Genomic DNA, 16,228 nt, shown 5'->3' with positions numbered 1-16,228 from the left:
GCTGCTGCCTTCGGCTCGGGTCATGATCTCAGGGTCCTGGGATCGAGTCCCGCATCGGGCTCTCTGCTTGGCAGGGAGCCTGCTTCCCTCTCTCTCTTTCTCTCTGCCTGCCTCTCCGTCTACTTGTGATCTCTCTCTGTCAAATAAATAAATAAAATCTTTAAAAAAAAATAGGACTATGTACTGATTAAATGCACCACTATGATACAAATTTTGAATTAGAGTTTCATAATTAAAAGAGAAAGGATGCCTGCCTGACCTCAGTCAGTAGAACATGTGACTCTTGGTCTCAGGGTCATGAGTTCAAGCCCCACACTGGGAAAAGAGATTACTAAAAATAAATAAATAAATAAATAAACAAACAAACAGACAAACTTAAAAAATAAAATGTTTCATTTTAATCTATTTTAATGTTCTTAATGTTCTAAATCTGAACATAATTTGGAAAATATTCTTTGTAAACATTTTTCAAATTATAAAATTAATATCTCTGTAACAAATCAGTGCCTCTCTTGTGGAAATTTTTAACAATATGAATTTTCTCCTACCATATATATTTTTCTTTTTAAAATTTTAAATTTTAAACAAAATGTCAAAAAATTAATTTTAAAAAATCATTATTCCTGAAAGAATTGAAGGGAAAGTGTTTACTGGTGATTTCTTTTTCCAATTCTATTTTCTGTAGTTAGTGATGTGGTGATTTAGTAGAATAACATTAAGGGTTGTTATTTTTCTTTTAATTAGTATTATCTATTAATTTCCCATAAGTCAATAATTGCTTTTTTTAGATCATGATAAAAATATCCATATCAGTACCAAGAAGAGAAGAACTGTAGAAAAATAAATGACTGTAGTAATCTATGGGACTCTGTGGAGATAAAAGCGATGATCAAAGTAAATTAAAACTATATATAGATAATTTTAAGGTAACATGATGTTAGGTTGTAATATAATTGCAAGCTAAATTATTTAATTTTTATTTTTTAGCTGCACTCCAATTCAGACAAAGGTGATGGGTCTGTCAAATACATTCTTACTGGAGAAGGTGCTGGGACTATATTTATCATTGATGATACCACTGGTGACATCCACTCAACGAAAAGCCTAGACAGAGAGCAGAAGACCCATTATGTGCTTCATGCCCAAGCTATTGACAGACGAACAAACAAGCCTCTTGAACCTGAATCCGAGTTCATAATCAAAGTACAAGACATCAATGACAATGCTCCAAAGTTCACAGATGGACCATACATCGTGACTGTGCCTGAAATGTCGGATATGGGTAAGAATAATCATTGTTTACTTTGGCAGTTAATATATTTTTGAGAATCAAAAAAAAAATCATCATTTGAAGACCAATTTTTCATTTTCTACCTGGGTGTGCAGAAATCTGAAGAAATTTCAAAATATTTTGATATTTACATGTAGCTTAAAATGTTAAAGGATATTGGGTCTAGCTATAGATATTGGCTCTAGATTATAATATTATTAATGTTAATTTCTGAACTTCTAAGTATAGATAATGGTTTGGTATCAGGGAAAGAAAAAAAAGTCGTTAATGGGAAAACACCAGCAATTCTTGCTTAACACAGGCTTTGACGATACAATTTCCTCATGTGTCATGCTACAAAGATATCAACACATTCAAGATGACAATTTGCAGGAATAAAAATAGACATTATAATGTCTGAAATCTTTTGCTACATGTCTTTTAAGCTTTCAGTATATGACCAAAATATAACATTAAAAAGGCAAGTAATAGCTACCATATTCAATAAAACTTTTTAAATACTCATAAGCTTTTACATACCTTATTTTAAAACATAAAATAATCATTAAAGTACTTTGTATACCATTTTAACGATGTATTAGCCACCATACCATACTGAGGTGATTTCCCAAATTCGTATATTTAGAAAATAGCCAAGAAGAAATTGACACCATGTTCTCCTGAATGTAGAGCTTACCCTGCAGTTGATGGGTTATGATCTAGGTCTCTAGCCACTCTGATGATCTGGGCCTTTCTCTTCACTTACAAATCTCTGCTGTGTAGCTACTTTATATTTCGTTTTTATCTTCTATGACAGATTTTCTAAATCATTAAATTGAAGTTAGAACTATGATACTTTTTTGACTATCTCTGTAAGACTCTAAGCTGGGATTTAGAACACAATTTTTGAGTAAAGATTTTATATATTTGAGCTTATATGTGAACATTATTATATATGTAAGTCTATATGACTATTAGTTTGAGCTAGGGTTATTATAGTCACTAATCAAATTGTTAGGTATTTGAATATATATAAGCTTTTTAAATTTTGATTTTTAAAATGTTTTTTAGATATAACTGACATACAGCTGTGTATATGTTTAAGATGTGCAGCAAAATACCTTCACTTACACTTACACCATGAAATGGTCACCACAACAAGTTTAGTTAACATTCTTCATCCTGTATACATATAGGTTGTTAATGGAAGATTGTAGTTTCTTCCCTTCTCTGCTCGAGTCCATATTAGTTCTCATGAGCTAGGAAGAAGACTCCTGAAGCTGTTGGAGAAGCAGGTTAGAAAGACAAGACTAGTTCTTGCTCAGAGTCTCAGAGTAGAAAGCGATTCTACCAGAGTAGAACAGAGGAATCAGCGCCAGAGAACTTGGGGAGAGGCCCAGAAGTCACTCAGGCCTATTGTTCTATTAGGAAAGTTGAAGGGAAACTGAGGAGCTCAACACCATGAAGCCTGGCAGGTGAGAGTTTAGTGGAAACTCTAGAACAGACTTCCTTCTCTCACCTTGTCAAGGAACTGACACCCCATTTGCTAGCCTCCTTTAGTCTCACAAGACCAGAGCTCTGTGACTCCGCCATTTGTGAAAATGCCATTGGTAAGGATTCTTCTAGAGGCTACGTAAGAGTGCCAAGGGGCACAAGCAAAGCCGCTATAACCGGGGGGCAAAGAACAAAGAAAAACACAGGCAGAACAGTGATCACCAAGCAAGTGTACTGAGCAGAGGATAACAAGAGCCCTGGTGTTGTCGGGGTACTACAGAGATTTCTGTAGCTGAGAGCCATGTTTCTGCAACTCATAAACAACAAAGTATCAGCATATGATTAGGGTATGAATGATCATTGATATAATCCAAATTATTGTCCTGGAACTTGATAATATATTAGACTGGAAGAAGTAACTAAAAATCAGAGAGCAAAAAATACCCCCAATTTGGGAATTGTGGTACAAGATGAGACTTATAAGATTCATTAGACCTTTCATGTGAATGACATATGTTCCCAGGCAGCAAAAGAGTAAAGGAAGGAATGGATAATATTTTTTTTCCTTGAGGTGAAGAACATACTGAATTTATGAGTTTAATACAGTTTTTGAGGAGGGGTTAGAATAAGAATTAAACCTAGGTAAGTCCTGGCCAATTACCTAAAACCCAAATACAAGAAAATTTTACACTTTTAGATATTTTAAAATTACCTACAAATTTATGTATCTAGATATATATCATATTTGTCACTTGAAATATTAGAATCTGATTGACAGTTGAATGTACAACATACAAAGAAAAAACAAAGAAATAAACAAACAAACTGAAGCCCCAAATCCCTTGTTCATCAAAATATGATTCATTTCTCAAGGTAAAAGAAATGTTTGGGGAAGGATCCAGAAAGAAGATCCTCACCTTATCTTATCTAAAAATATATTCGAGAAAATGTTGAAATTAAAAATTGTTGAAATGAATCCAAACACAGATCCTCAAAGTTAAGGAAAATGACAAGGAGAGGGGGAAAAAAAAAAAAAGAAAAGGACATGTACCCTGAAATATGTGTTTTTGTGTGTACACAATTAAATAAAAATGGGTACATTTGAGGGTGCTAAAGGATACCGTACAATCTAAGAATCATAAAGCTTAAAGGAAATGTTGCAGCACAGGCTATAGTTTGAGGACATAGGAACAAGCCACATTTCTGTGTTCATCCAGGAGGATGGGAATGGGAAAAAATATTCCTGAGTTCTTCTACTGAGATGAGTATGGTTGGAGAGAAATATCTAATATGTGAAAGAAATAGAGAAAAAGGGGCACCTGGATGGCTTAGTTGGTTAAGTGTCTGAGTTCAACTCGGGTCATGATCTCAGGGTCCTGGGATGGAGCCCCACATCAGGCTCTCTGCTCAGCGGGGAGTCTGCTTCTCCCTCTCCCTCCGTCCCTCCCTCTCCCCCACCCCCAAGAGACAGTGCTCTCTCTCATTCTTTCTCTCTCTCAAATTAAAAAAAAAGCATCTAACAGCATCTATTAAAAAAAAAAAAAGAAGCATCCATTAAAAAAAAAAGGTAGAGAAAAAAGAACAAAACAGAGCAGATTTTACTGTGCTTCTAGGCATGATTAGGCATGATTCCACTGAGAGAGAGAGAGCTCACTAAGAAATAAAAAATAAATAAAAAAGCATCATCATAACATCTAATGTACATTTAATATGAATGTATAGGAGATGCTCTGAAAGTTAGTGGAGGGAGAAACTAACCTTACATATATACTGTAGAATGGGTGATATTTGCATTGATTCTGATTTTAGAATTAAAAAGCAATATTATAGAGGAAGGACCAGCCAACAATGGCAGAGGAGACAAACTCAGCTCGCTCTCTGCTTAGTAAATAATGTTTAACTGGAATACAGCCACACTTATTCATTTAAATATTGTCTAGGGTAGTTTGGGCATTACAGTGGAAAAACTGAGAAGCTGCAGTGGAGACCATTTGGCTCACGGAGCCCAAAGTATTTCCATGTTGACTTTCACAGAAAAAAGTTCGCCAATCCCCATTGTAAGGGCTTGCAGGGGATGAGCCTGGGGGCGGGGGGAGTAACGGAGGATAGCATCACGGTTCTGATAGACGAGGCATCTGCTGCTCGAGGACAGCTGGTGTTCTGCCAGCCCTGCTGAATATACACATGTACACGAACATATGTTATTTGTTATAAACGGTAAGAATGGGCTGCTTCCCTTTAGGTGGATACTGTTCGTTCTCTAACTGCTCTTCAGCCTTTCTTTTAGTGTTGCCACAAATCCGTTTTGTTCAGCGTGACATGATGCAGAATCACGTATTCATGTCTCACCACTCCCTTTCATCTAGGACACACATATTTCACCCCCGGCCCATAGTGAAATGTGGTAATGGACACGCAGCCCACGGGCACCGTAAGGGTGGAAGCCTCCTGCTAAGGGAGATGGGGCAGAAAGTTAAACGGGTCTGGAAGAGTGATTCTGTTACAGAGTTGATGTTCTATCCCAGGCCTGCCAAGGCCAAAATCATCCTTTTAACAAAGTAAACCCCTTTTCATTTAAGCTCTTTTGTTGGATCTCAGATACATACAGCTACATGGAATATGAATTGGTACTTGGACAAATTCTAGATTTAGCAAGGACCCCAAAAGCAAAAAATTGAAACCAATACTGAATCCAAAAGAATGGTGAGAATGGTGTCAGCATCAGATAAGAAACAATGATGCCATTTTCCATGAAGTGCCTTGATTTGGGAATGACACATAAGTCAGCACTTATTTCTCTTTCTATGCACTTGTGGTGCTGGTTGATTGTCCTAGGACAGCTATGTCCCTTTTTGCCTATGATGCAGCTAACAGTTGATTTCAGGTTTTTAAATCTTGCTTGCAATCAGCTGTAGAATCAATTGCATTCATAGAAGTTTTGATCAGCAGGGAAAAGGAAATTGAACATTTCAATGTTGACTTTGAGTTCTGCAGAAAATCAAAAGTTGATCAACCCAAAACAACCAGTTAGTTTTTTTTTTTTTGATGTTTTTAAATTTTTTTATTTTTTTAATTTCTTTTAAGTGTACCAGAATTCATTGTTTATGCACCACACCCAGTGCTCCATGCAATACATGCCCTCCATAATACCCACCAATAGGCTCACCCAAATTCCACCCCCCACTTCAAAACCCTCAGATTGTTTTGCGGAGTCCATAGTCTCTCATGGTTCACCTCCCCCTCCAATTTCCCCCAGCTCCCTTCTCTCCATCTCCCCATGTCCTCGGTGTTATTTCTTACACTCCACAAATAAATGAAACCCTATGGTAATTTACTCTCTCTGCTTGACTTATTTTACTCAGCCTAATCTCTTCCAGTCTTGTCCATGTTGATACAAAAGTTGGGTATTCATACTTTATTTTATTTTTTTTTTTGGAGGTAAAAATGAATCATTTATTTAAAGGTTTTAAAAAATTGGGGTATATAAAATTTCTGATTATTACAAAGATTGCAAAATATTCATTTTTAGAATAGATTTAATGTCATATGTGACTCTTAATCTCACAAAACAAACTGAGGGTTGCTGGGGGGAGGGGGTTTGGGAGAAGGGGGTGGGATTATGGACATTGGGGAGGGTATGTGCTTTGGTGAGTGCTGTGAAGTGTGTAACCTGGTGATTCACAGACCTGTACCCCTGGGGATAAAAATATATGTTTATAAAAAATAAAAAATTAAAAAAAAAGAATAAAAAATGTTATTAGGACTAATATAATGTGAATTTCCCTTGTAAGACGTTAGTCTTAGTATGTATTAAAAAAACACATATGTATATAATTGTATATATATATATATATATATATATATGTTATGGCTTTCAATATATCTATTAAAATAATTTTTAGATGTGAACAACCAGTTAGTTTTGCCAGGATCTGACTATAGGTTGTCAAAGCAATCATGGTAATGATCACTGAAACAAAATCAAGGAATATTTATTGAGCAATTACTATGTGCCAGGCATTGGATGTACTTTGTAGTAATTTTTTGCTCACATCATAAGGGCACCATTATGATTATCCTTGTTTTGCAGAGGATTAAACTGATACATAGAATTAAATAATTTGACCAAGACTACATGGCTAGTAAGAAGTACAACTGGAAAAGATTGCTAAGCCAGAGACAGATTCAGCCTTTAAGTCCCCAGTTTTTTTTAATATAGTTAAAAATATAAAATCTGGATCAGGCTATTTATGGAACAATTATAACAAAAATACTGGATGTTCCAGAATCTGTGCAGTTTATTGAGTCAGAAGTGGGGGTTTCTTTTCTTGACTTGTGAGGATAAATTTGATGTTATTATGATGTTCCTCTTTGTTTTAAAGAATTGGATTTGGGGATGGCTACATACCATGAAGAAGAAAATTAATCTTACATAGCCCGAGAGTAAGGAAATAGACATTTATTTATATTGGAAATCTAATCCCTAGAGAGTCCAATAAGGATATGCTTTAGAAAAAGAATTTTCTAACAACTCCAAAATGTGTACAGTAGATATAGTGTGGATAAAGACAATGGACAGTTTACATGTAGGTATGTGTGCCGAAAGCTGAAAAACCTTGTGATTGCAGATACTGTGCACAGTGAAACAAATGGGGCTGTCGAGCAGTGGAAAGTAGCCTCATTAACTGAGTTCAGGAGTGGGTTCAGGTGGAGGACCAGTGTGCTCATGATGTTGAGACAATAGGATAGTGTGATTCTCCCCCACACTTAAGGACAGAGTTCCTAGTAAATCAATCTGTGATTAAACTATAAAAACTGAAACTTTGAATCTGCTTATGAAAACACAACCACTAAAAAACAAAACAAACACGTATATGAAGGGTTTTTCTAATGTAAGATAAGATGCAATAAGCATCAATCACTAAGATATGAATTTGGATGAATAAACATTTGAAAATACAAGTGTCAAATAATTATGCCAAACCTAATAAATGAAAGATGAACTAAAATACCGGTTAACATGCCTGGCTGACAGAGAACTAATCTTTATTACATAAGGGGATTTTTTAATAACAAAAATATGTCACAATCAAATAAAAGTATGGGGAAATTACTTTAGCAGGAGAGTCACAGAAAAATGATATGTGTTAATTATTCAAAGGAAAACCTCAAATTTCATTTGTAATTTAAGAAACCATGAAAGAGAAGGAGAAACAAACATTCACCTACTGAAGTATACAAGTCTGATAATTCACAAAGTTGTTAATGTACAGAGCCATTAACAGACAGGTGAAGTCCCACAGTTGTTTTGGATAGCAATTTAACAATATTTTAAATAGAGAATATATCCTTTTGTTACACAATCTAGATTATAGACCGAATGAGCTCATGGTCTCGTGGATTATAGACCACGAGATACATTCACATGGTTACACAGAGATACATGTGGAAAGAGCCAAGGTGGCCTTCAGTAGACAAATGGCTAAAGAAGATATGGTCCATGTATACAATGGGATATTACTCAGCCATCAGAAAGGGTGAATACCCAACTTTTGCTTCAGCATGGATGGGACTGGAGGAAATTATGTTGGGTGAAATAAGTCAAGCAGAGAAAGTCAGTCATCATATGGTTTCACTTCTTTGTGGAGCATAAGGAATAATATGGAGGACATTAGGAGAGGGAAAGAAAAAGTGAAGGCGGGGTGGGAGGTGGAGATGAACAATAAGAGACTGTGGACTCTGAGAAATACACTGAGGGTTTTGGAGGGGAGGGGGTTGGGGGGATGGGCGAGCGTGGAGGTGGGTATTAAGGAGGGCATGGATTGCATGGGGCACTGGGTGGTGTATGTAAACAATGAATCTTGGAACACTACATCAAAAACTAATGATGTATTGTACAGTGACTAACATAAATTAAATAAATAATAATAAAAACAAACAAATTTTAAAAAGATACATGTGAAAGGATGTTCATCACAGTGTTATTCATAATAGCGAAACATTGGAAACACACTGAAAAGTTTACCAGTAAGGAAGTTTTCAAGTAAATGACTCTTCAAACATATACAGGTTACCTATATAGTCCTAAAATGAATGAATTTGTATGTATATAGTGAGGTATGAAGATTTATATTGTTTTAATGAGAAAAAAGTTTTCAGAAATACATGTGGAATGGATTATTTTAGACAGATAAGTGTGTGTTAAACAGTGTATGTGCACATAGGACTTATCTCAAAGAAACACACATCCTGAAAAAAAAAAAGAAACATACTGGTGAAGGCACTTAGTTCAAAAAATGGGTTGTGGTTTTATCTGATATCAGAGAAATGCATTCTTCTTTATTAAAAACTATATATAATATGTATGTGTGTGTATATATATGTATGTGTGTGTATATATATGTACACACACATATATATATAGTGATAATAAAAAGTGAAATGCAGATTTATGATAAAAAAACCACTTTAAATAACAGTAATACATAAAGATATATAGGTTTCTAATACTAATAATAGCTAGTACTGTAGACAGGTGACAACAAAAATTTTTCTCAGCATATGGTGTCTGGACAAACTAATTAATTGGGTTTGAATTACCTAGCCATTAAAAAAAACCTGTCTTTTTGTATGACTTTAGTTCTTTCTGGAGAGAGAGAGAAGTCATTTTTAGATGCTGAGAACTAATAGTGGTTAGTGAAAAAATGGTAAAAAACAAGACAAAAAATAAAAAGAAAGAAAGAAAAAGGAAACAAGGTTCCTAAACTTGAACAGGCTACAGACATATAAACAGAAAATCTCAATATTGTTTGATAAGCAAAATATAAGGGAACCATAAAGTGGACAGGGAATTCACTTGCAAATTTAGAGAAGTTGTCCTCAAAGAATCTTACATAGTGTGCAAGGGTTTGTTAGTTAGACAAGGACTCCACATAGAAGATACAATGATGAAAAAAAATCTTGTCTTCCTTCTGGGTTTATGGTCTACTTAGGAATGTTTGTGTGTGTGCTTGTGTGCGTGTACACGTGTGTGTGCGTGTATGTGCATATATGTGTGTGCGCATGTGTTAAGGGGAAAAGAAACAGGATTGTCATGCAAATGGTGAATTCTCTTTACAGTTTAGCTGAATGTGCTATAGGAATTCAGAGAAAACAGCACAAGAGACCCCTGGGTGTGCAAGTGTTTATCAGATTATTGTTTCTTGTATATCTTTCATGCTAAGTAATAGTCATGAAGCCTCCAAGTAATTGCTGTGTGCTCTATTACCAGTGATTAAAGCAAAATGCGGTTGCATGTTTCTTGTCAGTGAATAATAATAATCAGCAAAGTCTGTGGCATCCTGGATGATTTAATTAAGAAAGGTGCAAAATGAAGGAGTGTTTTTAGATGCATGTTTTAATACAATGTTTTTCTTTACCTCTTCGGTTTACATCGTGTAATTTCAACTATTATCTAGGAATCATACCCCTCTACAGCAGGCTTTGTCAACCTTGCCACCAGATGACATAGTAGACAGAGGATTCTTTTTTTTTTTTTTTTAAGATTTTATTTATTTATTTGTCAGAGAGAGAGAGAGCGAGAGCGAGCACAGGCAGGCAGAGTGGCAGGCAGCGTCAGAGGGAGAAGCAGGCTCCCTACAGAGCAAGGAGCCCAATGTGGGACTCAATCCCAGGACGCTGGGATCATGACCTGAGCCGAAGGCAGCTGCTTAACCAACTGAGCCACCCAGGCGTCCCTAGATAGATGATTCTTTGCTGGGGGACTACCCTATGCCTTGTAGGATGTTCAGTAGCATCTCTGGCCTTCGAACATTAGATGCTAGTAGCATCCTTTCTATCACCACCATATTACAGTGTCTTCAGACATTGCCAAATGCTCTCTGCGAGGAAGAATTTTTTAACGCATTTCAAAGTAGAAACATGAATTGGAGAATATGCTACTTGTTAAATTTATAGTCACTTCCAAAGGGAATCTCATAGTCTTAGAATACTCATATATTTTATGACCAAAACCAATTCTATCTGCCCAGGTCACCAATTTTCATGGTTAACATTAACTGTCATATTAAAATATATTATATTATGAAAACAGTGAGGTACACTATTGAGTAAAGGTTATTTGTGAGCACAGAACAAAGTGTAAGTGTATGATTACTAGAGAGTCATTAAGACTCTCGTTTTAAAAAAAGAAAATCTGCTTGTTGTTATAGTGTTGGTTTAGAATAGGACCACTTAATTTATGACGAATGCTTTGTAACTACTGCAATTTTTTTTTTTTTTACTTACCTAAAAATACCTCAAATAAAACAAAATGAACATGGGTGGACAGAAGAACATAATATTATGGACCTGGATAGGTCCACAAAGACACTTGCACACGTTTTATCAATGAATGTTTAACATTTTTTCTTTTTATTCTTCTGGTATGCAGTACATTATCATGCCAGTCTTTATGACTTTACCACCTCCTAGCAATTATTCTATACAAGAATTTTCTTCTTTGTCATTCAAAGAACTTTAAAGAAGTACTTATTTAACTTTTTGGTTTAACATAACTTGATTAAAAGTCTAAGTTCTTCAGAGATGAATTTTAAGAATATGAAGTAAAAAGTAAATAATACTGATTATCATGACACAAAGAGGAAAATAACTATGGGATGAAATCACACCTGCTTTTGGAGCCAGCAGTCTAGTGCATGTGTGGTGTTTAAGAAATGAAAATAGCATCAGGAGAAAGGTACTCGTAAACAGCATTGCCATTCTCAGAAAGGACATTGTAAGTGTCTCAAGACCTTTAGTGATACTGGAATGTCATATTGTTATAAAGAGCTGGTAAAGGTGTTTTATCAAGTATATTGAGCAACTCCTTCATAAAAATAATAGTTTTAAAGGATAATTTTGCCTCTTCCATTTTTTACAGAAATATACCCCAATTTTTTGCAATTATAGTCTTCCTTTTACCTAGAATAAACAGTTTTTGATATGTTTTAATTGTTTTTCAGTCAAGTTTTAGTTATTTTTCAGTCACTCTAAATTTTCAAAAATAATTACTTTACATCTAGCAATTATTTCTAGAGTAACTATACTAGATCACAGTGTAATTTGCCTGAAAATAAATTTCACATCTTTTTTTTTTTCACAACAGTGTATCTATAAGGAATCATATAAGTCTCTACTTTTTTTCTTCTATATATTAATAAAAGATACCTATAAGTAAAAATAATTTACTAATATTTAAGAAAGAACAGACTATAGAAATAATAGATCTCGATTTATGGGAGAGAGACCAAAATATTACATTTTATCAAGACTATAAGTATGTAATTTATAAGCTTCAACTTCAGTGGAGCACTGATTCTTAGTTTGGCATTTAAAAAAAAAAAAAGATAAGAAGTTTTACTGTATGACCCTCAAGAACCACAGGGTGCCTTGCCCTCGGAGATTCATTGAAACATCCTACTCTTTTTCATGTCTTTGTTCTTCTCCAATCTCTAACTCCCAGGCCTATTTCCATTTGCAGCTGTGTTCTTTGTTACAAAGCAACAAGAAGAGACACCAGCTGTGCTTACTTTATTGCACTGCTTGTTGGGGGACTGATTTAGTTCTGGCCAAACATCTTGGGAGCTTCACCCTGGATAGCTTCCAGGATTCTAGTAGTCATTTTAAAATCATTACTCTGGGGCATAACTTCAGAAGCAACTAATTTCAATGAAATGAGGCTGACACTGTTATGCTACACAGTAAATTAAAAGTGCCTGTGAGGAGTCACATTGGACAACTAATAAGAGTGAAAATTGAACAAAAATTTCTAATTTTCACAACGTTTTTCTTTTCATAACTTATCTCTTGTGTTGGTTAGCTAGTCTTTTGTAATAGATCAACCCACAACCTAGTGGCTCAAAACAGCTTCCGTTTTACAGTGAACTACAAGAAAGATATAAATTAAGAAAACAATCCCATTTATAAGAGCATCAAAAAGAATAAAATACTAAGGAATAAATTTAAGGAGGTGAAAGATCTGTGAACTTAAATCTGTAAAACATCAATAAAATGAACTGAAGAGGACACAAATAAATGAAAAGGTATTCCATGTTCATGGATTGGAAGAATTACTATTGTTTAAATGTCCAATCTGTCTGAAGTGACCTACAGATTCAATGCAACTCTAATAAAATGTCAGTGGCAGTTTTCACAGAACTAGAACAAACAATACAAATATTTTCATGGAACCTCAAAAGACACCTCATATCAAAAGCAATCTTTGTTGGGGGGGGGGCACAAAGTTGGAGGCCTCACTTCCTGATTCCAAATTATATTACAAAGCTGTAGTAATCAAAACAGTATAGTACTGACAAAAAACAGATGCCTAGATCAATGGAATGGAGAGACCAGAAGTACTCATGTATATATGGTCAATTGTTGACAAAGGAGCCAAGAATATATAATGGGGAAAGGATATTCTCGTCAATAAATGGTGTTGGGAAAATGGACAGCCTCACGAAAAACAATGAAACTGGATCATTATTTTACATCATAAACAAAAATCAACTCAAATGCATTAAATACTTGAAATTGTAAAACCCCTGAAGAAAGCATAAGGGTAAGTTCCTTGACATTGGTCTTTGTAATGATATTTTGGATTTAATAACAAAGACAAAAGAACAGAAACAAAAATAAGCGACCGGGACTACATTGAACTAAGAAAGCTTCTACACAGCAAAGGAAATATTTACAAAGTGAAATGAAATGACTGTAAGAACATATTTCATATGGACTCCTAGAGCAGCATTTCACTAGTATAAAAGTGCAAATTTCAAGGGTTCTTGAAGAAGGGTACCAGAAGTTTTGCTGTCTTACTTTTGTTATATTATTATAACCACATCACTTGAAATCATAGTCTGTCAATCTTTATTGAATAATTACGTGTTGACCCTTTTCAAAGAAAAGATTTTTTTTGAGGAAATATTTTGAAGAAATATTGCCTCTTAATTTTTTGAACAACATTGTTCTTATACCTGGTAAAAATTTATTACTGCTTCATTGAGAAATGATTAATATTTTCTTATATATATAATAAAGTTAGTTGTAAATGCAAAAAAGACCACTTAAGCCAATTTAGTTTCTCATTTTTATTCAAGGAGGTATACGAATCAGCAGATTCCACTTTATGCTACTGCTGATTCCTTAGTTTCTTCACTTACTCCTTATGAAAGTAGACTAGACTTGGAATTTCCCTAAGAAAACTGATCAGTTTATAATGGAAAATACTTCACTGGATATCTTTTTTCATCATAAAATGGACTCAATTCAGAAACCTTATATTTGCAAATATATTTTCAGAAAATATATTCAGAAACCTTATATTCAGCAAATATAAAATATATTTTATATTTTAATATATATAAGGTTGAATATATTTTCAGAAAATATATTCAAAGAATGATTTTCATGTGTATGCCTCTCAATGTACAAAATTGGAATACAAAACAAAGCAATCAGAGTTTTGGCAGTTCTAAATGCAAGTCATGTGTGTGTAGTTGCAAAAATATGATAAATGAAACTTCCATAGTGGCCAGTGGTGCATTTTGTTATATTAATTGGCCTTGGAGCTTGACATGTCTCTTGATGGAGATAATGCTTTGCTTTGTTTAAATAAACACAACTTAAATTAATTAAATTAATTAATGCATGCTATTGACCCTATGTTTTAATGAAAGCACATACATTGAAATTATTGTAAAGTTTTATAAATCGAAAAAAATTGTGTGTGAAATCACTGTTTTAGGGCATATGATGTTGAAATTTCATTCTCAAAACTCAGACATGCAATACATTTAACCTCACTTTTCACTGAACTTGACTCCTAATTCTACTATTTCAAATTACTTTTTTGAGACACCATTTTGAGTGTTTTTCTTCATTTTCTCACAGTCATATACAGAGCAAAGGAACAATAATGCAGTCTAGAGTAAAGGCATAGCAATCAGGTGTGAAGTGCAATGCTCAGTGTTCAGGTATAGAGAGAAGGCTCAGCATGAGGTATGGTAAGCTCAACCATTAGATACAGAGTAAATTCATTGTGATCAAACATAGGGAAAAGCATAGCGATGAATAATTAAATAAAAACACTGTGATCAGTTCTAATTAGAAGGTACAGTAATGAGGCAGAGATAAAAGGGAAAGTGATCTGATAAAGATGGCACAGTGAGGAAGACGAATGTTTGTGCCATTCTGGATTCCTGGTGCCATCTACCAGATGTCTCTTTTCCTACTAGTTTTAAGTTATCAGTCTTTGATGGTCATGGCTGCCTGTTTTCTGTTTTCATTTGCAAGTCCTCTTGAGATCCCCTGAGTTTCTCTTGGCTAACTTCACTTCCCATCTTAGTAAATGGAAAATATTTTCTTCTTCTCCTCCACTGGTAAGGAGAGAACTCAGAAGATCAGATCAGACATTTTTTTTTGCCTTCATAAATGAAATGATCTCTTAAATCCATTACCTTCTTCCTCTAAAGCATGGAATATTGGAGAAGCTGTGCTCCTTTGGAAGAGGGCACTACTCTGAAAGCTTACCACAGTATCGTGTGTATATAGCAACACATACACACACACACACAAATATAAGAAAATTGAATGTCTTTTGTTTTATTCAACTCTTTAAGATAATTTGTTCCACAGCTATAAAAATGCAACAAACTAGAAAAATCTAAATATGCATCAAAAAGCAATGTAGAATATCATGTAGATATTGAAATTATATTTGTTTAGTTGAACATGGAAATATCCATGACATATTATTATGTATAGAAGAAGCTGCAGAGTGTTTTGTGTAGAATATACATAATCACATGACAGACTTTTGAATGAACCAAAATAAAGTTATGGAAAGACATACAAAATACTATAAGATTGCTTTTCTGAAAGAAATGACAGTGTAGTTTACGAAGGAAGACATTTATTATACTTGTCTGAGGGTGCAATTTACAAAGTGCTTTATGTTTTCTCCCAGTGAGGGAAATTTACCGAAGTATCCCAACCATTTCCCTCATCCCATAGGCCCTGGAAACTATCACTCTACTCTCTGCTTTATGAGTTTGAATATTTTCGATTCCACATATAAGTAAGATAATATATTTTTCTTTCTCTTCTGGTTATTTCTTCAGCATGATGACCTCCAGTTTTATCTGCATTGTTGCAAATGGCAGTATTTCCCTCTTCTTTAAGGCTGAACAATTTCCATATACGTGCCATATATATATATATATATATATATATATATTTTCTTACTACACTTTCTCTAGTCATTTTTCTATTGATGGACATTTAGACATTGAGGTTGTTTCTATATCTTGGCTTTATGAATAATGCTGCAATGACATGAGAGTATAGATATGTCTTTCAGATAGTGATTTCATTTATTTCATTTACTTTTGACTTTTTACATACTCAGAAGTGGGATAACTGGAT

General features: G+C 34.4%; 1 protein-coding gene across 6 annotated transcripts in view; it reads left to right on the top strand.

Annotated features, from left to right (window-relative positions):
- CDH18 (cadherin 18) overlaps window positions 1-16,228 on the top strand; it is a 981,465-nt gene that overhangs the window by 729,709 nt on the left and 235,528 nt on the right. For all 6 annotated transcript variants that reach the window (XM_059173691.1, XM_059173693.1, XM_059173692.1 and 3 more), the window contains one exon: window positions 988-1,282. In XM_059173691.1, the coding sequence (XP_059029674.1) occupies window positions 988-1,282 (295 nt within the window). The remainder of the gene's footprint in view (window positions 1-987; window positions 1,283-16,228) is intronic.

This window comes from Mustela lutreola, chromosome 5, assembly GCF_030435805.1.
Source record: "Mustela lutreola isolate mMusLut2 chromosome 5, mMusLut2.pri, whole genome shotgun sequence".
Taxonomy (NCBI): domain Eukaryota; kingdom Metazoa; phylum Chordata; class Mammalia; order Carnivora; family Mustelidae; genus Mustela; species Mustela lutreola.
This window is presented reverse-complemented; position numbering and strand designations above follow the sequence as displayed.